This window comes from Rhinoderma darwinii, chromosome 4 (assembly GCF_050947455.1).
Source record: "Rhinoderma darwinii isolate aRhiDar2 chromosome 4, aRhiDar2.hap1, whole genome shotgun sequence".
In the NCBI taxonomy this organism is placed as follows: Eukaryota; Metazoa; Chordata; class Amphibia; order Anura; family Rhinodermatidae; genus Rhinoderma; species Rhinoderma darwinii.
Window position 1 is genome coordinate 116,442,499 of NC_134690.1, and position 25,177 is coordinate 116,467,675.

Below are 25,177 nucleotides of genomic sequence, written 5' to 3' on the forward strand. Positions count from 1 at the left end.
ACACACATGGCCCATCCATATTCCCCAGATTGAAAATGGCTTCCCACATTGCTTTACAATTTCATTTTATTTATTCTGTGGAACAAAAAAAGCAGCAAACTATCCGCTGTTGTCAGATTTTGCGCTTAATTGCATTGCAATTATTATTGCAGCACAACCTAAACCAACTCAGTGTTCAGATCGTGCAATGTAAATTCTATATTTAAGTGGAATAACACTTTAAGTAAATAATAATGGAGCCAGTATAATGTAAATAAGTCCGTTTTATTCCCATTTGCATTCAGTAATCAAGTTTTTCTGTTCTTTCTCCTTAGAGGTGTTTATATCTTCAATATGCATAATGCACTAGGCTCTATGTAATCGACCAACAATGTAATTTATATAGGGGCCTCCTGACTGCTCCCCATGTCAGGGGAAGTCAGATTTCAGGAGAAAGAAGGATCCAGCATGTGGAATTTCAACATGCCAGATATTTTTTTCCCGTGGGAGATAAGCCGCTGCCAGAGGTGTCTGAAATAAGCAGCTGAGCTGAATGTACATGTTAGTGGTGGAGTCCAGTGCAATAGCCGTCTGCTGAACGAGGCCAGTGAAGTCACCGGCCTCTCACTATCATCACAAAATAATGTTTTATTAGCCCTCTGGATCAAGACTTTAACTTGAAGCTCCTGGGCCCAAATGCAAGGTCTGTAACAGCGCCCCCCACCTACCATGTGGTGTTTATAATACTGATGTCTTCTTATGTAGCAGAGATGCCTTTGGACCCCCTCAGACACCAGTGTACGACTGCTTCCTTAGCAGCCCTTATAGCTGTGGCCTTGAATGGCACCTACACTTTTAGCAATGTTACTGGGACAAATGAATATTAGATGGGACCCCTCACCGATCACTAGAACAAAGGGGCCTATTGCATTCTAAAGGTGCTGTGCAACTTTGGATTTTAACGCTGAGATTTCTGCATCTTTGAGCATCTCTACTGAAATCGATGAAACTGTAATAATATGTCAGAACATAGGAGATATGGCTTTTGCTTAGACCGTATGACACAAAGCAGATTTCCTGCCTGGAAAGATGTTAAGAAGCTACCGTCAACATTTACATCTATCTGAAAAACAGTTCAGGTACGACAGAGCTACAAGAAATCTGTGTTACTTCATCCTCTCAGTTACATTAAAGAAGCTGAATAGTTGGATCCACTTTAAAGAATATATTATAAAACTGCATCAACATCAATTTCCTTATACAGTATATTTTATATCTGCATTAAAGAGGCTCTGTCACTACATTATAAGTGCCCTATCGTCTACATGATGTGATCGGCGCCGTAATGTAGATTACAGCAGTGTTTTTTATTTAAAAAAAACGATAATTTTTGACAGAGTTATGACCTATTTTAGATTTATGCTAATGACTTTCTTAATAGACAACTGGGCGTGTTTTTATTTTTTGACCAAGTGGGCGTTGTACAGAGGAGTGTATGACGCTAACCAATCAGCGTCATACACTTCTCTCCATTTATTTACTCTGCACATAGTGATCTTGCTAGATCATGATGTGCAGTCACATACACACACATTAGCGTTACTGAAGTGTCTTGACAGTAAATAGACATCACCTCCAGCCAGGACGTGATGTCTATTCATAATCCCGACACTTCGGTAACGTTTGTGTGGGACTTACAGCACAGCAAGCGTAATCTCGCGATGCTCTGGATCGATACAAAGGAGAGGTTCAATTAATTTGTTCAGACTCTAAATGTCAATAACCTCAGTCTATTTTGCACCTCTTAGATTCATGAAACAAGGATCCCATTCCTGGATATCTCAATTACTAAACGGGCTACAGGGAGACTATGTACCACTATACACAGGAATCAAACCAGAAGTAACAGTTTATTGAGAGACAGTTGTCACCCTAAACCTGTAGAAAATGGTATATAGAAGGGCCAACATCTACGCATTTGCTATAATTGTTCCAATATTTCCGTTTACCAGAGGGCAGCACTGGATCCTGATATCGCGTCACATCTGGATGACACAAATCACCTAAAATTTCAAGGGATCGAACATGTCCGCCAGTCACCAAGAGTTGGGGACTATGACAATCTAGTCCTACAAAGGGAGGCATGCTGAATATTTACAATGCAAACAGTGAGACCAATGGGGCTTAAGGACAACATAGCTTTTGCATGCTTCTTTTGATCATTTCCACTGGTACTTATTTGGTCTACCCTGATTTGTGACTTTACTGACCTGAGACATATGTTCATTGTAATCCTAATAGTAATTGCCTTTCTAGCAATACATAGATGGTTGTTAGCATTTATCTACATACTAGCTCGAGCTATCAGGCGGACGTGGTTTTTTGCTAGAACCATCATATTCTAGTATGTCTAGTGTTCGTAGAAGTGAAAATGCTTAATCTAGAACCAGCAAACATGTCTTAAACTAATGTATTTACGGGTACACCGATGGATATTGCTAGGATCAGGACAGACGTCCACTGGCATGATTGTTGGATTGTTTAAGCCATTTTATCTATACATTTTTATCTTCACATACATAGCAGATTGTTGGTGGACATTATCACACAAAACAAATATGGTGTGATATACTTTTCTAGGCAGAAAGTCTATCCAATATTTAGCCTAGTCACGGAGGTTTAGCCATTTTCAGTGGTAGGGATACTATCAGTTCTCTACCTAACTACCTTCCTGCTATCTTCAATCTCTTTTATCTAGAGCCTGATTTAGGGAAAGTTTTAGTGGTCACCATGTAGAACATTGTACTTAAAGAGGCTCTGTCACCAGATTATAAGTGCCCTATCTCCTACATAATCTGATCGGCGCTGTAATGTAGATAACAGTGGTTTTTATTTTGAAAAACAATAATTTTGAGCAAGTTATGAGCAATTTTAGATTTATGCTAATTAGTTTCTTAATGACCAACTGGACGTGTTTTTACTTTTGACCAACTGGGCATTGTACAGAGGAGTGTATGACGCTGACCAATCAGCGTCATACACTTCTCATTGTTCCAGCCCAGCTTCTTTCACTGCACAATCACACTGGGCTGGAGCAATGAGAAGTGTATGACACTGATTGGTCACTGATTGGTCCCTGATTGGTCAGAATCATACACTTCTCTTCACAATGCCCAGTTGGTCAAAAGTAAAAAACACGCCCAGTTGTCTATTAAGAAACGAATTAGCATAAATCTAAAATTGCTCATAACTTGCTCAAAAATGATCGTTTTTCAAAATAAAAACCACTGTTATCTACATTACAGCGCCGATCAGATTATGTAGGAGATAGGGCACTTATAATCTGGTGACAGAGCCTCTTTAAAGAGGCTCTGTCACCAGTTTATTAATTCCCTGTTTCCTAACTCTAGACTGTGTCTCACACCATGTGAAGCAGCTCCATGCTGATAGGACAGTGTCAGAGGCTGTGATGTAGCTCCACCTCAGCAGAATCGCTGCTGTTACCTCCCACTTGTCTAATAAAGGCTCATTTACCTATTTAGAAAAAAATCAAAACTTTGAAAATAATAAACTTTTTGGGGCACAATTCTCACTAGCATTATCAGTGTGATAGCACCTATTAGATTAGCTAGGAGATAGGGCATTACTAAACTAGTGACAGAGCCTCTTTAACAAGCATTTTTTACATTTTGTGTCTCCCTTATTTCCTCATAGATTGTAAACTCTTGCGAGCAGGGTCCTCACTCCTCTTGTTTGAATTGTAAATTAGTTTTGTCAATATGTAATGTCTGATATTGTTTGTACGTGTTCCCTCTGATTTGTAAAGTGCTGCGCAATATGTTGGTGCTATATAAATTTAGATTATTATTAGTGGCTAGTTGAGCCCTTTTTAAAAAGTGAAACTAATAAATATGATATTTTAAGAGTTCATTCAAAAAGATACTTATGCTGTAGCAGTCATCGGCATGAAATTGCTGCAGCGATGTAAACAGAGACTGGCAGGGGACCATCAGCGCTAGAGCAGCAAAGGATTTAAAGAGGTTCTGTCACCCCATTATAAGTGGCCTATATTGTACATGATGTGATCAGCGCTGTAATGTAGATTACAGCAGTTTTTTATTTAGAGAAACGATCATTTTTGACCTATATTCGCTTTATGCTAACAAGTTTCTCAATGGACAACTGGGCGTGTTTTACTATATGACCAAGTGGGCGTTGTACAGAGGAGTGTATGATGCTGACCAATCAGTGACCAAACAGCGTCATACACTTCTCCCTATTCATTTACACTGCAAATAGCTATATAGTTATATCGCTATGTGCAGTCACATAAACACACTATAACGCTACTCATGTGTCATGACAATGAATATACATTACCTCCAGCCAGGATGTGACGTGTATTCATTCTCCTCACCACTTCTGTAGCGTCTCTGTGAGTTACAGCATAGCAGGCGTAGTCTCGCGAGATTACGCTGTAAGCTGTCATTCACAGCGAGATCTCGCTGTGCTGTGCTGTAAATTACAGGGACGCTACAGAAGTGGTCGTGAGAATGAATACACATCACGTCCTGGCTGGAGGTAATGTATATTCATTGTCATGACACATGAGTAGCGTTATAGTGTGTTTATGTGACTGCACATAGCGATATAGCTATATCGATATCTGCAGTGTAAATGAATGGGGAGAAGTGTATGACGCTGATTGGTCACTGATTGGTCAGCATCATACACTCCTCTGTACAACGCCCACTTGGTCATATAGTAAAACACGCCGAGTTGTCCATTGAGAAACTCATTAGCATAAAGCTAATATAGGTCATAACTCCGTCAAAAATGATCGTTTTTCTAAATAAAAAACACTGCTGTAATCTACATTACAGCGCCGATCACATCATGTACAATATAGGCCACTTATAATGTGGTGACAGAGACTCTTTAAAAGGTGAGTAGGTGCATATTTGATGTTTTTTGGGGGGGATTTTTAAACGTGGAAAACCCCTTTAGGAATGTTCTACCACTCTAATAAGATCATATCTTACCATTTTTCTCAGGATTGTGCTCTTGTTTTAGAATTGTGCAGCTTGTTTCAGTCTGCCAGGAGACTGAGATTCCTAAGGTTTGATCAGCCCTAGGGCAAAAAAATCAGAACAATTAGCAAATGCTATACAACACTTAGATCAGCATTTTGCATTCATATTTTAAAGTCAAAACAAGGAGTGGATCTAAATATAAAATATAATGGAAAGATTTATACTTATTCTTTTTTTGTATTCACTCCTGACTTTGTATCCACCCCCACCTCATGAATAGTAGGTGTGAAAGTGGCTGTTCATCAGTATTTTGCACCTGTGCAACCTCCCTCCATGTAGCGTTGTGGCTTGTCGGCATCCTGCTGGGAACTGGTTCTTGAACCTGCCCTTGTATCAGTAAGTATAGCTTTATTCTGTGATTTTTGTTCACTCCTGATTTTGGCTTTAATCCCTTCCCGCATAGTGCCATAAATCTGCGGCATGGAGACAATGCACAGCTGAAATACTGCTGAAATGGCCGTTTAGCCCCCTAGATGCCGTGGTTATTAGTGACTGCAGCATCTAAGTGACTAGACAGTTGATGGGGTCTACCTTTGTCACCCCATCAGTGCCCACGCAAGTAGGGCCTAATGGGCTGTATGTTAGTGAAACACTGACCGGCATAAGTCATTGCAATACTTCTGTATGCATTATATAAGGTGTCAAAAAAATGATAGATTAAATTCCCTTTTTTTTTAAAAATATACTTGGGACAGCACAATTGGGACAAGGTAACTTCTGGGAGCACTCAACGCAGCACTGTGTTTTTTGGGGGGCACAATATGTGGCACTATAATTTTACTAGTATAGAAGACCCGTTACACGGGTTTGCTAGCAAAAGGAATGATAAGTATTTTTCCAAAATATTAGAAAAAAATCTAAATGTATCTTAAAACCTAATTACCAAAATCTGAAACCTAAGAAAAATGCCTTTTAAGGTTGTTTCGCTCCTTAGAGCAGTTACGCCACTTAAGGTGGTTACGCCTCTTTGGGCGTTTTTTTCGCCTCTTCGGGTGTTTATTAGCCTGTTCGGGCTTTCATCCTCTTCACCGCCTCTGGCTATTCCCCCTCCCGCTCTTATCTACCCTTAGACCACTCCCACCACTCCTGCTCGAATATCCACCACTCGACCAATCCCATCCTAAAATCCTACGCTCTAACTCGATTGTCCACCACTCCTACTCGAAAATCCTACGCTTCAACTCGAATGTCCACCACGTCCGGAACACTTACCTGTTGTTGTTGCTTCTATCGTTGAAATGAAATAATAATAAGGAATTGGAAAGAAGGAGAGAAATTAGGTTTAGTGGGTATCATAGTGTTTTGTTGTATTTAGTGAGAGAAAAGCAGCTGAGTAAAAAAAACACTCAATTGTGCCTCGGACACCACGTCCTCGCCCAATATATATCATAGGGGAACTATATGAAGCATTGTTATTATATTGGAGCTGTATATGTGGCAGTGATTTTTGTGTGCACTATTTGTGGCATTGTTATTTGATGGAACTTTATATGTGGCGCTGATTTATTGAGGAACTATATGTGACAGTGTAATTTTATGTGGGCTTTATATGTGGCATGGATTTATGGGGCAATATATATGGCGCTGTTATTTTCGGGAGGTGCAGTGTGTGGCAATGTTATTTTCAGGGGTTGCAGTGTTTGTCACGATCTAGGGGTATGTGGACCCACTAGGCCGCTCGGCCATAGTGGAGAGGCAGCTGACCAACTCACAGTCTATGCAAAAGTCTATGGAAGGAGTGCCGCACAAGGGTACCTGGATTAGTCCAGACGACGGCAAGGGCTCTGGCATAGATGGAGCTATATGTGGCAGGTTGCGACAGACGTGGCAGATGGTATCCGGGATGGCAGATGACACCAGACATGGTGTATTCCAGCAGATGGGGCAGGTTGCGCCAGACGTGGTGGATGGTATTCGAGATGGCAGCTCACATCAGACGTGGTGTATTCCAGCAGGCGAGGCAGGACACGGCTCATATACTAAACAGACTCGGGAACAAGACACAGCCCCTACTGAAGAGGCGACCACCTCCAGAAGGAATTGCCGAGAAGCATCAGGGTGATGGAAAACAGATGAGGTAAAAGTGCTCTTGAGATAAAAAAAATGCAGATTCTGCCTCCGGAGGTCAGACCTCGGGTTCACCCCCTTTTTGTTGAGGGCCGAGATTGGAGCAGTCAGAGATGAGAAGTTCGGGATGAATTGCAAATCCAAGAAATCGTATGGAACGAAGGCCCTGAGGTCGTGGCCATTCTAAGATGGACCTCACCTTCTCTGGATCCATCTCGAGACCACGGTCAGACACGATGTAGCCCAGAAAGAGCAAAGAGTTCTTCTCGAACACACATTTCTCGAATTTAGCATATGGGCGATTCCCCCTCAACCACGAGAGAACTTGGCGAACATGCTACCGATGTGCCAACAAATCAGGTGAGTAAATTAGGATGTCATCCATATAGACCACCACACAGACATACAGTAGGTCTCGGAAAATGTAATTCACAAATTCCTGGAACACAGCTGGGGCATTACACAGTCCAAAAGGCATCACAAGGTATTCATAATGGCCTTCTCGGGTGTTAAATGCTGTTTTCCACTTGTCACCCTTGCGGATACGGATCAAGTTATAAGCTCCACGTAGATCCAGCTTTGTGAACACCTTGGCCCCACGAATTCTATCAAAAAGTTCAGAGATAAGTGGTAGGGGGTACTTATTCTTAACCGTAATATGGTTCAGGCCCCGGTAGCCAATACATGGATGAAGAGATCCGTCCTTTTTCTTCACAAAGAAGAATCAGGCTCCTGCCAGAGAGGATGGCTTCCAGATGAACCCTCTCGAGATTCTCCTTAACGTAGGCAGACATGGCTAGGCATATTGTGACGGTATATTGGAGAGTGACTGAGGTGGTGGAGGCAAAACAGGACGAACCTGTGGCAGGCAGCGGGCAAGGCATTTGGGGCCCCATTGGAGGACTGCTCCAGAACTCCAGTCGAGAACTGGAGCATTTAGGCGGAGCCAAGGCAGGCCCAGCATGACAGGGTTGATGACTTTAGGCAGGACGAGGTAGGTGATCTGTTCCGAGTGAAGAACCCTGATTTGTAAGGTCAGTGGTTTAGTGATAGACACAATAGGATCGGGCAATGGTAGTCCATTTACAGAGGCAACAGCCAGGGGTCTCCCTAGAAGAACTGTGGGTAAATGTAGACAGTCCACTAAATCTTGCTGGATGAAATTTGCAGCTGCTCTAGAATCAAGATAGGCAGAGGAGGAGTGTGATGTGCCTCCAGAGATGATGGTCACAGGAATAGATAATTTGGAAGAGGGTTTGGCGTTGTCCCCCCTAGAGTTGCCTCTCCAACCCTATGTGCTGGAGTTTCCTGGCTTTTGTGGACATTGGCGCAAGAAATGACCCTTAAGGCCACAATACAGGCACAAACCTGAAGAGCATCTGCGCTGTTTCTACTGCTCGGACAGCTTGACTGTCTACCTGCATCGGTTCTTCAGGTAGAGCAACAGGAGGGGGCAATAGTGGTCTCTGGAACGAGGGTGCTAGTCTGTAAAAAAAAACGTCTCTCCTGCCGAACCTCCTGAGGGGGCGTTCCTGGATCCTCATGTCGACCCGGCTGGCCAACAGGATGAGAACATCCAAGGTAGAATGAAGGTCGCGGGCTGCTAGCTCGTCTTTGATGTGTGAGGACAGTCCCTGCCAAAAGGTCGCCACCAACGCCTCAATGTTCTATGCCAACTCTGCTGCCAGGGTACGAAAGGAGATAGCATACTCTCCTACTGTGGACCCTTTGTGCTTGAGGGTTAGCAGAGTGGCCACAACAGAAGATGTTCGACCCGGCTGCTCGAACACGGCACGGAAAGACTGCAAGAAGGTCTGAGAATTCAGGTCCCTGTCGTTCCAAGATGGAGTTCGCCCATGTGAGGGCCTTGCCAGCGAGGAGGAAGATAATGAATGCTGCTTTGGCCTTATCACAGAGGAAGAGATGATCTCTTAGTCTACAGTGCATTGATCGATGAACCCTCTACAGGCTCTAGGGTCAGCGTCAAAGCGAGGAGGAAGAGGCAGCGAAACTGTGGATCCAGAGCAGACAGGAGGGGTGGAACGGCAGCAGTCTCTGGAAGAGGAGCAGGGAGTTGATCCAGTCGGGTGATGATGGAGTTTACAGCCTCAAGTAGTGGATCCTGGTAGGTCACGCAAATCCGTCTGTATTACCTGAACTATGGTCTTAGATTGGCCAGCGGGTTCCATGGCCCGAGCATACTGTCACGATCTAGGGGTATGTTGACCCAGTAGGCCGCTCCGCCGTAGCGGAGAGGCAGCTGATCAACTCACAGTCTATGCAAATGTCTATGGAAGGAGTGTAGCACACGGGTACCTGGGATAATCCAGATGGCGGCAAGGGCTCTGGCACAGATGGGGCTAGATGTGGCGGGTTGCGCCAGACGTGGTGGATGGTATCTGGGATGGCAAATGACACCAGACATGGTGTATTCCAGCAGATGTGGCAGGTTGCACCAGATGTGGTGGATGGTATCCGGGATGGCAGCTGACACCAGACGTGGTGTATTCCAGCAGGCGAGGCAAGGCACGGCTCAGATACTAAACAGACTCGGGAGCAAGACACAGCACAGGATACAGGAGATCGGGGGCAGGGCACGGGTACACTGGGAGCAGGAAAACACTAAGGGGACCATTTGCACAGCGGTCCGCGACCACCGCCATGACAGTGTGGCAATGTTATTTTCAGGAAGAGTAGAGTTTGGCAATGTTATTTTCAGGAAGTTCAGATTTTGGCAATGTTATTTTCAGGGGACGCAGTGTGTGGCAATGTTTTGGCAATTTTTAGGGGGTGCAGTGTGTGGCAATATTTTTTTCAAGGAGCGCAGTGTGTGGTAATGTTATTTTCAGGGAGTGCAGATTTTGGCAATGTTATTTTCAGGAAGTGAAGATTTTGGCAATATTATTTTCAGGAAGTCCCTATTTTGGCAATGTTATTTTCAGGGGACAGAGTGTGTGGCAATGTTTTGCAATTTTCAGGGGGCACAGTGTGTGGCAATATTTTTTTCAAGGAGCGCAGTGTGTGGCAATGTTATTTTCTGGAGGTGCAGTGTGTGGTGGCAATATTATTTTCTGGAGGTGCAGTGTGTGGCAATGTTGTTTTCTGGAGGCACAGTGTATGGCAATATTATTTTCAGGGAGCGCAGTACATGCAAAGTGTGGAAATTTTCTTAGGGTGCAGTGTGTGGCAATGTTATATTTAGGGGCACTGTAAATGGTGCTATTATATTCAGGGGCACAGTGTGTGTAGCACTATTATGTTTAGGGGCACTGTGTATTGCACTATTATATTCAGGGGCACAGTGAGTGGCACTATTATATTCAGGGGCACAGTGTCTGTAGCACATTTATATTCATTGGGCACAGTGTGTATAGCACTATTATATTCAGGGAGCACAGTGTGTGGCACTTTTATATTCAGGGGAGACACTATGTAGAGCTATTGTGTTAGGGGGCACAGTGTATGGTGATATTATATTCAGGGGACACAGTGTGTGTAGCACTATTGTATTCAGGGGCACAGTGTATGATACTAATTTATGTAGGGGCACTGTGTGTGTGGCACTATTATATTCAGGAGACACAGTGTGTATGGCACTAATATATTCAGGGGGCACAGTGTGTGGAGCACTATTATATTCAGGGGCACAATGTAAGGCACTATGAGGATTTTGTCTTTGATCTGATAATGTATCTATACACTAAATATTTGTATTTAGGGGGTTGGAAAAAGGCTGGGAGATTTGTCCAACCTTTTTGCAGTGCATGGTCTAAAGGCCCTATTAGAATAGCCAATTTTGACAGGTGCAGCGAGCGCCGATCAATGAACCAGCTCTTTGATCGGCGCTTGTTTGCTCCTGTCACAAGGAGCTATGTATGGGGATGAGTGGTCGTTACTCCGATAGCTCGTCCTCAGACATCATCGTGTCGCCAGCGCGTCTCCCTGTTTACACAGGTAGATGTGCTGCCGACAACGATAATATTGAACTTTTTTAAAACTATACGATCAGCAGATGAACGAGCGCTTGCTCGTTCATCTGCTGATCGCTGCCCTGTTTAACAAGGGCAATTATCGGCAACGAGCTTTCTATGAACGATCGTTTGCCCGATAATTGGCCAGTGTAAAACCCCCTTAACTAATAAGGTCTATGAATGTGCACATGTATGTCTATAAGTAATAGATGAGTATAATGTAGTAAATTTGGGTAGGTACGAATGTTTGTACATGTAATTATATTCATAGTGGGGCAAACCAGTTTAAAGGGCCACACAAGCTTGCTAGGATATTACTGCTATGTACACTAATATTTATTTAGTGTATTTGGAATATTGTAAATTGTTGATTAGAGTAGAAATAATCTTCTGCGGGCATGCTACACTGTGGGCATCCCACCCCTTGGCACAAGTATAAAAAAAAAGTAAAACGTAATAAGTATCATTGAAATCATTACGACTTGTACAATAAAATTACTACAGTGAAAGATGTTAAAAAAACAAAACAAAAGAACGATAATAAAATTGCCCTTTTTGTTCATCAAGTTAACCAATAAGTTCTGTGTACCCCAAAATAGTGCCAATATATAACTAAAACTTGTCCCGCAAGAAACAAGCCATACTACTGCTACTGTACGTTGACAGAAAAATAAGACATAGCTCTGGAAATGTTGCGGCACAAAGAAAATTATTTAAAAAATAAAGTTGTTTTTTTTAGGCTGGGTTCACACAGAGTTTTTTGCAGGCAGAAAATGCACGCCGCGTTTTTCACCCGCGGCTATTGAGCGCTGCGGGCAAAAAATGCAGCTAAATAAGCTTTCTCTGCTTCCTATTGATGTCAATGGGAGGTCAGAGACGTAAACACCCGAAGATAGGGCATGTCGCTTCTTTTTCCTGTGAGCCATTTTTTCCGCTCAGGGGAAAAAAAAGCCTCCTCTCCCATTGAAATCAATGGGTGGCATTTTAGGCCGTTTTTTGGCGCGTTTAAAAAAACTCAGTGTGAACTGACCCTTATTGTGAAAAAGTAGTAAAACATGAAGAAATATAAACATTTGGTATGGCCGTAATCATAAAGATACAAAGAATGCAGTTACACAGTGAAAAGCGTAAAAACAAAGTCCAGAAAAGAATGATGGAATTGCATCTCCACCACACCAGAAAAATTAATAAAAAAATTTCAATACATGATATGACCCCCGAAATGGTGCCAAAATACAACCTGTCCTGTAAAAAAAACAAGCCCTTATACGGCTAAATCAGAGTCCTGGAGGCCAAAGTCTGCTTTCTAAGGCCAGGATCACACACACAGTTTTGATGCAGTTTTTGTGGCAGTTTTTGAGCCAAAGCCAGAAGCGGATCCAAAAGGAAGGAAAGGTATAAATAAAAGACTGATGCATCTTCTTTCTTTTGTGGCCGCTTGTGTGTCTGGCTCAAAAAACGGAGCCAAAATCTGCCACAAAAACTGCATCAAAACTGTGTGTGTGATCGTGGGCTTGAAAAAAAAGGTGACTTTCATGAAATTGTGACATGAAAGTATATTCCTAAATTTGAAGGCCAACTGCCTGGGACAAAGATGAATCTGTCAGGTTTGATGTCATAGGCCACTTGTCATCAATTGTTGCCTTTGCATGAGCTTACTAACAAAGTACCAGGCAAGTACAAATGACTAAAATGCAAGAGGCAGCATGACATATCGGGCAAGTTAGGCAAATATTGGTCAAGGAGAGGCGAAAAGTCACATTCTGTTTTTATCTCTGGAAGGTTCTGTTCAGATCTACACTATTGCTTTTGTTTATAACAGAAGCCAGAATGCTATGCTGGATCTATCATGGGAAACCCCTGAAGGGTGCTGCAAATTTGGCATTAAAGGCTGTGTATACCTGTCTCTGACCAACTAATAACGATTTTGGAAAGAGAGAAAAAAGAGAGAGAGAAGCGCTTCATGTGTGGGGACCATAGGGTATTCAGGGGGCGGGGGTGTTGTAGTTATGCTCACCTTTTTTAGTTGCGTAGTGAGGCAGGGCCGCCATCAGGAATTTCAGGGCCCCCTACAGCTAAATTTTCTGGGCCCCCCTACTGTGGCACCGCCTGTTAACGGTACTCCGTCCAGCACTATATCATGGTACCCAGGGCCGCCATCAGGGGGGGTATTAGGGGTACTGATGTGAGAGGCCCGGCCAAACCTAATTGAAAGGGGGGCCCGGCAAACTGCCGCGACTTGCCTTTGGTGGAAAAAAAACAGGCCTCTGCAATGGGGCCCGTTTTTTTCACCAAAAGAATGTTGTGAGCTGCGGGCCCCCCTTTCAATTAGGTTTGGCCGGGCCTCTCACATCAGTACCCATAATACCCCCCCTGATGGCGGCCCTGGGTAGCATGGGGGTCGTCATGGGTGCCGTCAAACACCGCCGCCCGTGCGACCGATCGCGCGCACCCGCAAACTCCCGCGCATGCGCACCCGCGACCGCCTGGAACCGCGCACCGAATTTTGAGGCAGATTTTGACCTGCCCACACTATCTTGCCGCGTTTTTTGCCCGCGGTGATTGAGGACAGCAGACAAAAAACGCAGCGAAAAATGCATTTTCTGCCTCCCATTGATTTCGATGGGAGGTCAGAGGCAGAACCGCGGCAAGAAAGGACGTGCTGCTTTTTCTTTTTTCCGCGACTGGCTCCCATTGATTTCAGATTAAATCAATGGGCGGCGGTTATGGAAGTTTTTTGGTGCTGATTCTGACGCAGTGTCCGAGTCAATATCAAGACCCAAAAACTCTGTGAACTGGGCCTTATTGTTAGGGCTTATTCAGACGAACGTGTAATACGTCCGTGCAACGCGCGTGATTTTCAAACGCCTCGCACGGACCTATGTTACTCTATGGGGCCGTGCACACTGTCCGTGAGTTTCACGCAGCGTGTGTCCGTGTGTCCGCTGCGTAAAACTCACGACATGTCCGATATTTGTGCATTGTTCGAGCATCACGCACCCATTGAAGTCAATGGGTGCGTGAAAATCACGCCCAGCACTTCCGCAGCAGTATAAACTATGAATGAAAACAGAAAAGCACCACGTGCTACAAACATACAAACAGAGTGTCATAATGATGGCGGCTGCGCGAAAATCACTCAGCCGCGTATCATACGCTGCTGACACACGGAGCTGTTATGGACCTTTTGCATGCGCAAAACGCCACGTTTTTTGCGCGCGCAGAAAGCACACGCTCGTGTGAATCCGGCCTTAGGGTAGGGACACACTAGGCATGAACACTGCGGATTTTATGCAACACATTTTATTGTGGATAATCCGCAGCGTATCACAGTCGCAGCCGAGTGGGTGAGGTATGAACAAATCTCATCCACACGCTGAAAAAAAAATGGACCTGCAGTGTGGCTTTTTAAGCCACAGCATGTCAATTTATTCTGTGGAATCGCTGCTCCTCTGTTGCGGAAATGCTGCGGTTCTGCCGCAAAAATCACAAATGAGAAAAAAAAAAAGGCACTTTTTTAAATTTATAAAAAAGTTTAGACTTGCCCCGGCCGTAGTCCTGGTGACGCGATCCTCTATTCTTAGCGCAGCCCGGCCTCCTGTCATGACGTTTCATCCCATGTGACCGCTGCAGCAGTCACATGGTCTACAGCGTCATCCCAGGAGGCGGGGCTACGTTCAGAAGAGAGAGACGCGTCACCTAAACTACAGCCAGGGCAAGTCTAAACTTTTTTTTCCCTGCAGGATTCCCGCAGCGGACATGCGGCACGAAACCTGCGCCACTATTTGGTGCGGTTTTGCTGTCGGAATTCCCTGCGGCTACCGGGGGGGATAAGCTGTGTCGTTTTACTCAGCATATCCGCCTAGTGTGTCCCTTATGATGTCGCTCCTGGAGCTGCTGCCGGTCTCTAAATAGGCCAGAGTGACCAAGTACAGACCCCTGATGATAAGTATAAGAAACGTGTAGGGTCGTATTTATGAGGAATTTTAGCATAGGGGACAGTGGCATTGTGTTATACCTTAGCATTAGGAGTTTCCGGTGCGGTTATCGCGGGCTCTAGTGTGTTTTAAGGTCAAAACTACTGTCATGCCCATGTTTAAATGCTGATTCCGAATTGGTATCTTATAAATTACTAAGTCATAGAGGGTTCACAACTGAATCAGGACTTGGTAGTTATTGTTTAATACGTTTTTAATACACACGGTGGGGCTTTTTCACAGTGGTGATTGTACCCCTGTTTTTAGAGAGTTATACAAAATAAAGTTATATTTTACTCATATCACTTCAGTGAATCTACTAATTTTCCTATATTGTGGGAGCACAATTGTATGTATCGTTTAATACAGTGAATTCCTACCCTAAGGCCGGATTCACACGAGCATGTGCTTTTTGCGCGCGCAAAAAACGTGGCGTTTTGTGCATGCAAAAGGTCCATAACAGCTCCGTGTGTCAGCAGCGTATGATGCGCGGCTGTGTGATTTTCACGCAGCCGCCATCATTATGACACTCTGTTTGTAGCACGTGGTGCTTTTCTGTTTTCATTCATAGTTTATACTGCTGCGGAAGTGCTGGGCGGGATTTTCACGCACCCAATGCACAAATATAGGACATGTCGTGAGTTTTACGCAGCGGACACACGCTGCATGAAACTCACAGACAGTCTGCACGGCCCCGTAGAGTAACATAGGTCCGTGCGAGGTGCGTGAAAATCACTGACAGTCTGCACGGCCCCATGGAGTAACATAGGTCCGTGCGAGGCGAGTGAAAATCACGCGCGTTGCACGGATCTATTACACGTTCGTCTGAATAAGCCCTAACAATAAGGCCCAGTTCACAGAGTTTTTGGGTCTTGATATTGACTCGGACACTGCGTCAGAATCAGCACCAAAAAACTTCCATAACCGCCGCCCATTGATTTAATCTGAAATCAATGGGAGCCAGTCGCGGAAAAAAGAAAAAGCAGCACGTCCTTTCTTGCCGCGGTTCTGCCTCTGACCTCCCATCGAAATCAATGGGAGGCAGAAAATGCATTTTTCGCTGCGTTTTTTTGTCTGCTGTCCTCAATCACCGCGGGCAAAAAACGCAGCAAAAAAACGCGGCAAGATAGTGTGGGCAGGTCAAAATCTGCCTCAAAATTCTTTAAGGAATTTTGAGGCAGATTTTTTTTCTGCCTGCAAAATACTCTGTGTGAACAGGGCCATACATAAACAGCACTTTGAGACATTTTACTCACTGTGTCAGAAGAACTGCTCCCACTCCAGTTCTCGTCAGGCGATGTCTTCGGTCCAGATGTCGTCCTTCACCTCCAGGCTCCAGAAAATTGATCGACGAACTCCTGCCGCCGCGCAACAACTGGACTCCTCCCACTCTCCTTACGTAGCTACGCTCTTGAGGGAGGCGGAGGTGGAGAAGGAGGAGGTGGAGAAGGAGGAGGAGGAGGCGGAGAAGGAGGAGGCGGAGAAGGAGGAGGAGGAGGCGGGCCAGCAGGTAAGTAGTCTGTGCGCCGGGGATGTTCGGGGATGTTCTTGTGGTGCTGGCACGAGCAGGTTGCGCGCCGGCGCGCGCCTGCGGACCTTCGTGCGCGCGCGCTTGTGCGGTCAAGCGCGCGCACTTGTGCGGTCGAGCGCGCGTTGGTGCGCGTTTGCGGTCCAGCGCGCGCGCAAGCGGGTGGTGTTTACGAGAGGGGGCCCGCAGCTCACGTCTGTGTTTTACGAGAGGGGGGCCCGCAGCTCACGACATTGTTTTGGTGAAAAGAACAGGCCCCATTGCAGGGGCCTGTTTTTTTCTACCAAAGGCAAGTCGCGGCAGTTGCCGGGCCCCCCTTTCAATTAAGTTTGGCCAGGCCCCCTACAGTAGTACCCCTAATACCCCCCTGATGGCGGCCCTGTAGTGAGGCACAACTACTCAACACGTTTTAAAATAAAACCACGGAACTGTCAGGCTTCAGTCGTTCATGGGTCTCTCGATGGGAGTCGGTAATTCAATAGGAATTAAAAGGTTTAAAAATGAGTAGTTACTCTGAGACTCGGTGGAGCCGTTCCTCAGTAAAAAATGCAAAGGCTCTTTTGTCTTCATGTATAAAAGAGTTTTATTACATAAAAAGTAAACACAGTGCACAAGATTACGCATTTCCAGCCCGAACACGATTTCATTCTCTCCATTAAATACAAATACCGTGTTTATATCTGATAAAGAGCTGGCTCCATGCTCAAAAAGCGCAATCTTGTGCACTGGGTTTACTTTTTATGTAATATTACTCTTACATACATGAAGACAGAAGAGCCTTTTAATTTGTCCCTGAGAAACAGAGTCCCAGTTAGGCCCCATGCACACGACTGTAGATTTCGTCTGTAATTACGGTCTGTAATTACGGACCTATTTATTTCTCCGGCCGACGGGCACCATCCTGAATATTGACAGGAAGGTGTAAGTGATAACAGCTGGATCCTGCGTTGACACCATTTTGGTGTATGTATAAGGCAACGTTCACACCGTGTTTGTTGTACGTTCAAAGTATGCTCTGGGAATACAAATACGCCGACTGGGCCAAAAAATAGGCCCCGATAAGCCTATAGAGGGGCCCGACGGATTCCAAAAGAGTGCCCATCTTTGGGGCAGGTATACATTGGTAGACGTTTTTTGTTTACTGTATAGAGAACCGTAGCCTGCTGTGCTGTTCTGTACAATTGGGCACACCCAAAAAAAAATTATATTATGCAGTATGTTTTTTACAATGGTAGCCTATAAACTATGTCTACAACTGTATCGTAGACTGTTGCATACATCGAGTCTTTATGTTTGGCGCATACTGTACGTAGGGATATTTTTGTGAACAGAGTCTTAGTTAACATTTGTATTCATTATAACTTATATTTATGCAGAATGCATAAAAAAAAGCATCATATGAGTTATTACGTGGACAACAAATTTGTATATGTTTTAACTGTTTTATGACTTTTAAATAGGGGACAGTGAAGTAACGCTGATCATGGTGCTGAAGGGGTTAAAGCTGCCCTTGCCTAACACTGGTGATCATGTAGACACAGCTGCATGCACTTGAGCTGCGGGAATTATGATGTATATGTTCATCCAAATACGGGAAGGGATAAACGCCAGTAACTCATGGGCAATGTTAAGGCCATGTTCACATGTTCAAGTTTCGGTCAGGCTTTAGCTGTGGATTCTGCCGTCAATGCATGTGAATTGGGTATTTTATACCTTATTCAAGAAATAATCTGTGCGGAATAATGAATAAAATTCACAGCATGTTCATTATTAACATAGATTAACTCCATTGAATCACAATAGAAATAATCGGCATGCAGATCCGATGGCCAATCCGTGGCAGAAACTTACTTCTTAGCTACGGATGTCTAAAAAAACATGGCCCAAGAGACTATTATGTCTGTGGGGTTACTGGGTGAACAAATGGTAAGTTATGGTACATATGGGTGTCTGCAAACACTGGGTATTCATTAATGCAAGGAACAATATCCCAGAACAGGGTAACCTTATATATATGGCAAAAACGTCTAGTGCATCATAGAAGAACGCAAGGTATTTGGGTCTCATAGCGCCTGCACACTGGATTCTTTTTGACTTTTTTGTCCTTCCATTGAACTTGTACAAGTGGTAAAACAAGAGGATGCACACAGAAGGTTCTGCTCATATAAATGTACTTAAACAACGGCTCTTATAAGGTCAATCTTGAAGTTCCCTGTAAGAAATTTCCTGGAAGTCCGAGGTATTCAACGTAGCAAACACTCATTTAAATGGATACTAATAGTTTTGTTTATGTTCTGACTTTGTTTTCAATTGCTTCTTATCACACAGGATCTGAGAACAGTGCATACAGTTATAATTTGCGCATTCATTTAGGTAATTGTATGTCTGAGTCATGACACTTGCGTGAAGTAGTGATCAGCGAGAAATATCATCTGTACATTTTGGTTGTTATCTTCAGTTTGCTCATTGCAAAACCCAAGACAATTATTTGTCTTTCAGGTTTAATGGACAGAACTGTCAGCAAGTGTAGATCGGCTTGCTGGTGGAGCCCCCTGGCGGCAGATAGTGCTGGTAGCTAAGTGTCCTATGACACGGCCTTAGGTGGGCCAGGTAAACGTGCGCCGATCAATGAGACAGCTCGTTGATCGGCGCTCGTTTACTCCTTTCACACAAAGCAATGATTGCTTATGTATAGGAACGAGCGATCGTTACTCCAATCGCTCGTCCCCATAAATTTTCATCATGACGGCAGCAGATCTCCCTGATTGCATAAAACAGCAGATCAGCCGATGAACGAGCTTTTGCTCGTTTATCGGCTGACCGTTGTCCTGATTGCGCAGGGCAATTGTCGGGAACGAGCGTTCATATGAACGCTCGTTTTCCTGTATAATAGGCCATCAATACCTGATCGGTGGGGGGTCCAACTCCCAGCACCCCTGTCGATCAGTTGTTTTAAAGGGGCCGCGGCATTCGTACGAGCACTGCTTCCCCTTGATTTCCTTTACTGCTGGTACTGTGAATCGCCGACACACTTGTAGCAGCGGTTCACAGTATTACAGCCTTCTCCCATTCACTTGAATGGGAGAAGGCTGTAAGGGTATGTTCACACGACAGTGTCCGTAACGGCTGAAATTACGGGGATGTTTTCAGGAGAAAACATCCCCGTAATTTCAGCCGTAACGGCATGTGCAGGCGCTTGAACGCCGCGTCCATTACGGACGTAATTGGCGCTGCTTTTCATTGGAGTCAATGAATAACGGCTCCAATTACGCCCCAAGGAGTGACAGGTCACTTCTTTGACGCGGGCGTCTATTTACGCGCCGTCTTTTGACAGCGGCGCGTAAATATACGCCTCGTGTGAACAGACAAACGTCAGCCCATTGCTTTCAATGGGCAGATGTTTGTCAACGCTATTGAGGCGCATTTTTCAAACGTAATTCGGGGCAAAAACGCCCGAATTACGTCCGTAATTAGTGTGTGTGAACATACCCTAATACTGTGAACCATTGCTACACATGTGTCGGCGATTTACAATACAGAGTAGTGACAGCGGCCCCTTCAAAGCAGTAGACCCCCACTGATCAGGTATTGATGGCCTATCCTGAGTATAGGCCATCAATTTCTTTTGACTGGATAAGTACTTTAGGCACTAGGTCGGAGGTATATTTTCAGAGCATTCACTGACTTATACCTTAGATGGAAGGCTATGACATGTGCCACTGTATAGGCAAAAGACACCTTTTCGTCATATGCAGCATGAACAGGGCCCTATGACTATGTCTGCTGTATGCATTGGGAGCCTTTCCACCGCATATACCAAACATAGTTCACAAACGAAGTGTGAACAGAGCCTTACCTATATGTGTCTTCAGCTTGCTCAATAAGGTTTTAATCTAGGGCTATTTTAGCAAAACAGATTACATACACTGATGCATTTTTTTGGATCAGTTGTACCAGTGGTAGTCAACCCAAACATATTTGTGGTCGGTGTTTTCTTCATATATTTTATTTTGCTAAAAAAATAGGTTAGACATCTGTTCTTGTTTTTGGCACAATACATCTAGATGTAACACAGACCATATGGTTAGGGTAGGATTCTAGAGGTAATATGACGTCTTTCTTAGGGCATGACCACACATGGCGGAATTCCTCCGCAACTGTCCGCATCGATGCCGCACAGAATCTGCGTTGCAGATTCTGCAGCGGATCTGCACAAAATGTGCAGTACATTGATGCGGACTAGCTGCTGCAGACTGCGGGAAAAGTGCTTCCCTTCTCCCTATCAGTGCAGGATAGAGAGAAGGGACAGCACTTTCCCTAGTGAAAGGAAACGATTTTCATACTTACCGGCCGTTGTCTTGGTGACGCGTCCCTCTTTCGGAATCCAGCCCGACCTCCCTGGATGACGCGCCAGTCCATGTGACCGCTGCAGCCTGTGCTTTGCCTGTGATTGGCTGCAGCCGTCACTTACACTGAAACGTCATCCTGGGAGGCCGGACTGGAGACAGAAACAGGGAGTTCTCGGTAAGTATGAACTTATATGTTTTTTTACAGATACATGTATATTGAGATCGGTAGTCACTGTCCCGGGTGCAGAAACAGTTACTGCCGATCGCTTAACTCTTTCAGCACCCTGGACAGTGACTATTTACAGACGTCTCCTAGCAACGCTCCCGTCATTACGGGAGCCCCATTGACTTCCTCAGTCTGGCTGTAGACCTAGAAATACATAGGTCCAGCCAGAATGAAGAAATGTCAAGTTAAAAAAGCAAGACGTATCCGCAGCACACATGACATGTGCATGACAGCTGCGGACTTCATTGCGGAACTTTGAATCTCCATTGAAGTCAATGGAGAAATTCCGCCATGAGTCCGCCACTGCTCCGCAACAGACAGAGCATGCTGCGGACACCAAATTCCGCTCCGCAGCCTATGCTCCGCAGCGGAATTGTACGCATCGTGTAAACGAACACTGCTAATTTAAAGTGAAAGTCAATGGAGAAACGGCTCCGCTGCGGATTAACGCTGCGGAGTGTCCGCAGCGGAATTTAAGTGGAATTCCGCCATGTGTGAACCCGCCCTTACTCTGTCTGATGTGTTTTCTTGTCCATAGATAGCGACTGTTCCTCTCTTCTTACTGTCATTATTGCTCTTGGAAACAGTGGCGCTCCTGAGAGAAATTTATCAGATCCAATAAAATACATCGTTTACTAGTACTGTGTTCACAGAGGAAATATTTGCATCTCAATCTAATAAAAAATAATTTTCAGATATATCTCTAGCATAAAATGACATAAAAACATTTACAACTTGAGAAAACTGCAGGTTTTTGTTGTAATGCATTTGGAACTACCAATAAACCCTGTGTGGACCCGGCCTTTATGGGATCATTTGACAGCAATTTATGGGGTGTGCTCATAGATTATCGCTAGGCTTTCTGGCTGATACCCTTTCGTAGCAGTATGCAAGTATGATATAAATACATATTAAGGTACATTTATAAAAATACCTATTTTGGCTACAGTTTTTGACTAGAAGTGTATGTGTCAAATGTACAATAAAATGGCCAATACAGCTATGTGAATTTGGCCCAAGAACTGGCTTTAGAAACACCTCCTACAATGCTTACCTGGCCTGACCTGGGGGCAGAAGGGCAGCACAGTGGCTAGCATGCTTGTGTTGCTGCTCTGGGCTCGGTTCAAAAGACATTCATATGGCGTCCACGGCTCAAATCCTACCATGGTATCGCCTCCCCGACTATTGTTAGGGTATGTTCACACGGGGTCATTACGTCCGTAATTGACGGACGTATTTCGGCCGCAAGTACTGGACCGAACACAGTGCAGGGAGCCAGGCTCCTAGCATCATAGTTATCTACGACGCTAGGAGTCCCTGCCTCGCTGCGGGGAAACTGTCCCGTACTGAAAACATGATTACAGTACGGGACTGTTGTCCGGCAGAGAGGCAGGGACTCCTAGCGTCGTACATAACTATGATGCTAGGAGCCCGGCTCCCTGCACTGTGTTCAGTCCGGGACTTGCGGCCAAAATACGTCCGTCAATTACGGACGTAATGACCTCGTGTGAACATACCCTTACTGCTAAAATCCTAAACACCCTGACGGAAATCTGGCGTGACCCATTAAAGTCAACGGGTTTTGTCAACGTTCTGCTCCTTTAACGAAGCAGAGCAACAGAAAGACCAACGCAGGTGTGAACATGCCCTAAAAAAAAAAGTTACTGCAGACAGAATACAAAGAGGCGAAAATATACAATAATTTGCGTGTACTTACACACATAGTGGATTTGTTGTGGCTTTTACGCAGCAAAATCCGCAATTGTAATGTGCAGAATTTGTTGCCGATTCACAGCGGATTTGACCCCTTCTACATTGAAAAGGCTGAAATACGTAGTGAACATCAGGAACAGAATGAGCACGCCGTGAGTTTTTAAATCCGGAGCGTGCTCTGATTTTTGCGACAAAAATGTAGCGCATCATGTGGATGAGGTTTATTCAACTGTCATCCACATAAGGGATTGTAATGCACTGCGGATTTTCCACCTGCAAACATGGACGGAAAATCCACAATATTTCTGTACCGTGTGCAGGGGTTATAACGTCAAAAAAGGGGTTACATGTTGCAAAACCTTTACTGCGGTAGTCTTTATGAATGTGCCCATTGTATACATGACACATACATTACAGCCATTAAAAGTGCCCAGAATACTGATCGGGAGCAGATACATAAGTGACAGTCAGTACAGGTGAAGTTCTGATAAATTGAAATCCGAAGTGTGAATGAGAAGTTTTAGGTGTGTAAGCGCCATAATCAGGCTGCATCTACACAGTGCAGTCTCTGTGCGGTGCCGCTAGACACCCGAGCATGTGGCTGACATGGCATGCCGCTGGTTGTAACAGAACTTACCCGGCTCCCGGGCCTCCTCCATGCCGCTCTTTGTTGTCACCCGGTCTCCATGACAACCCTGCACAGCGCAGAGTGCACGTCTTCCTGCTCATACAATGCAGCGTCAGACAATGCGGGCCATTTTCCCGGCACTTGTCACAGATGTCTCCTGCCGTGTTGTCAGGGGAATTGTCCTTAGTGATCGCGGATCAGTGGTACAGTACAGGACAGACCTGCAATCTATCAAAGCTACAACTGCGGCAGTCCTCCAGGGGGCACATACGAGGGTTATATGACCACCGGGCACATTTTTCTAAAGCATAACTAATCCCTTCATTATAGTGGACTTCCCAAAAGTACCCCTAACAATTTCACGTACAGATGAGCCCATAACAATCTGCCAACCAACGAACCCCCCCCTAACAATGTCAACCACATATAACCTTATAACAATTTGTCAGCCAAAAACATCCCCATAACAGTGTCCCACCCACCATTACCCCACAACGGGTCAGCCACAACTGTTCTTATGGTACATTTTTGCAAGACTAATGCTCCTATAGCTTCACCGCTGGATAGAGTTGGATGCATTGTCTCAGCAGACAGTATCACACATGATAGGCTTAGATACATGGCCCCTGCAGACAGTATCACATGATAAGCTTAGATACATGGCTCCAGCAGACAGTATCACACATGATAGGCTTAGATACATGGCCCCAGCAGAAAGTATCACACGTGATAGGCTTAGATACATGGCCCCAGCAGACAGTATCACACATGATAGGCTTAGATACATGGCCCCAGCAGACAGTATCACACATGATAAGCTTAGAAACATGGCCCCAGCAGACAGTATCACACATGATAGGCTTAGATACATGGCTCCATCACAGTATTACACATGATAGGCTTAGATACATGGCCCCAGCAGACAGTATCACACGTGATAGGCTTAGATACATGGCCCCAGCAGACAGTATCACACATGATAGGCTTAGATACATGGCCCGAGCAGACAGTATCACACATGATAGGCTTAGATACATGGCTCCATCACAGTATTACACATGATAGGCTTAGATACATGGCCCCAGCAGACAGTATCACACGTGATAGGCTTAGATACATGGGGGCCAGCAGACAGTATCACACATGATAGGCTTAGATACATGGCCCGAGCAGACAGTATCACACATGATAGGCTTAGATACATGGCCCCAGCAGACAGTATCACACGTGATAGGCTTAGATACATGGCCCCAGCAGACAGTATCACACATGATAAGCTTAGAAACATGGCCCCAGCAGACATTATCACACATGATAGGCTTAGATACATGGCCCCAGCAGACAGTATCACATGATAGACTTAGGGCTCATTCAGACGAGCGTGATTCTCGTCCGTCTGCTGTCTGTTGAAACAATAGGGCTATTCACACGTGCCTGAGTTTTCAGGCAGCGAGTGTCCGTTGCGTGAAACTCACTGCATGTCCTATATTGGTGTATTTCACGCACCTAGCCGCTCATTGAAGTCAATAGGTGCGTGAAAACCACGGACAGCACACATGGACGACATCCGTGTTGCTATCCGTGTTTCACGCATCAATCACACTGGAATAAAAAAAGTGCTTGCAAGTGCATGAAAAACACATGCC

The 25,177-nt window shown here is 44.8% G+C and overlaps 1 protein-coding gene across 3 annotated transcripts in view; it reads right to left on the reverse strand.

Annotated features, from left to right (window-relative positions):
• ERICH6 (glutamate rich 6) overlaps positions 1–23,887 on the reverse strand; it is a 110,400-nt gene extending 86,513 nt beyond the window's left edge. Inside the window, exons 1-4 of one of the 3 annotated variants that reach the window (XM_075864003.1) lie at positions 22,245–22,374; positions 21,701–21,785; positions 6,285–6,299; positions 5,022–5,110 (exon numbers count right to left, since the gene is read on the reverse strand). In XM_075864003.1, the coding sequence (XP_075720118.1) occupies positions 5,022–5,110; positions 6,285–6,299; positions 21,701–21,785; positions 22,245–22,356 (301 nt within the window). In that variant the 5' untranslated portion in view covers positions 22,357–22,374. Of the gene's footprint in view, positions 1–5,021; positions 5,111–6,284; positions 6,300–21,700; positions 21,786–22,244; positions 22,375–23,540 lie in introns of those variants that run through there. The other 2 variants (XM_075864005.1, XM_075864004.1) reach the window with 2 other exon arrangements.
• Between the last annotated feature and the right edge of the window lie 1,290 nt (positions 23,888–25,177).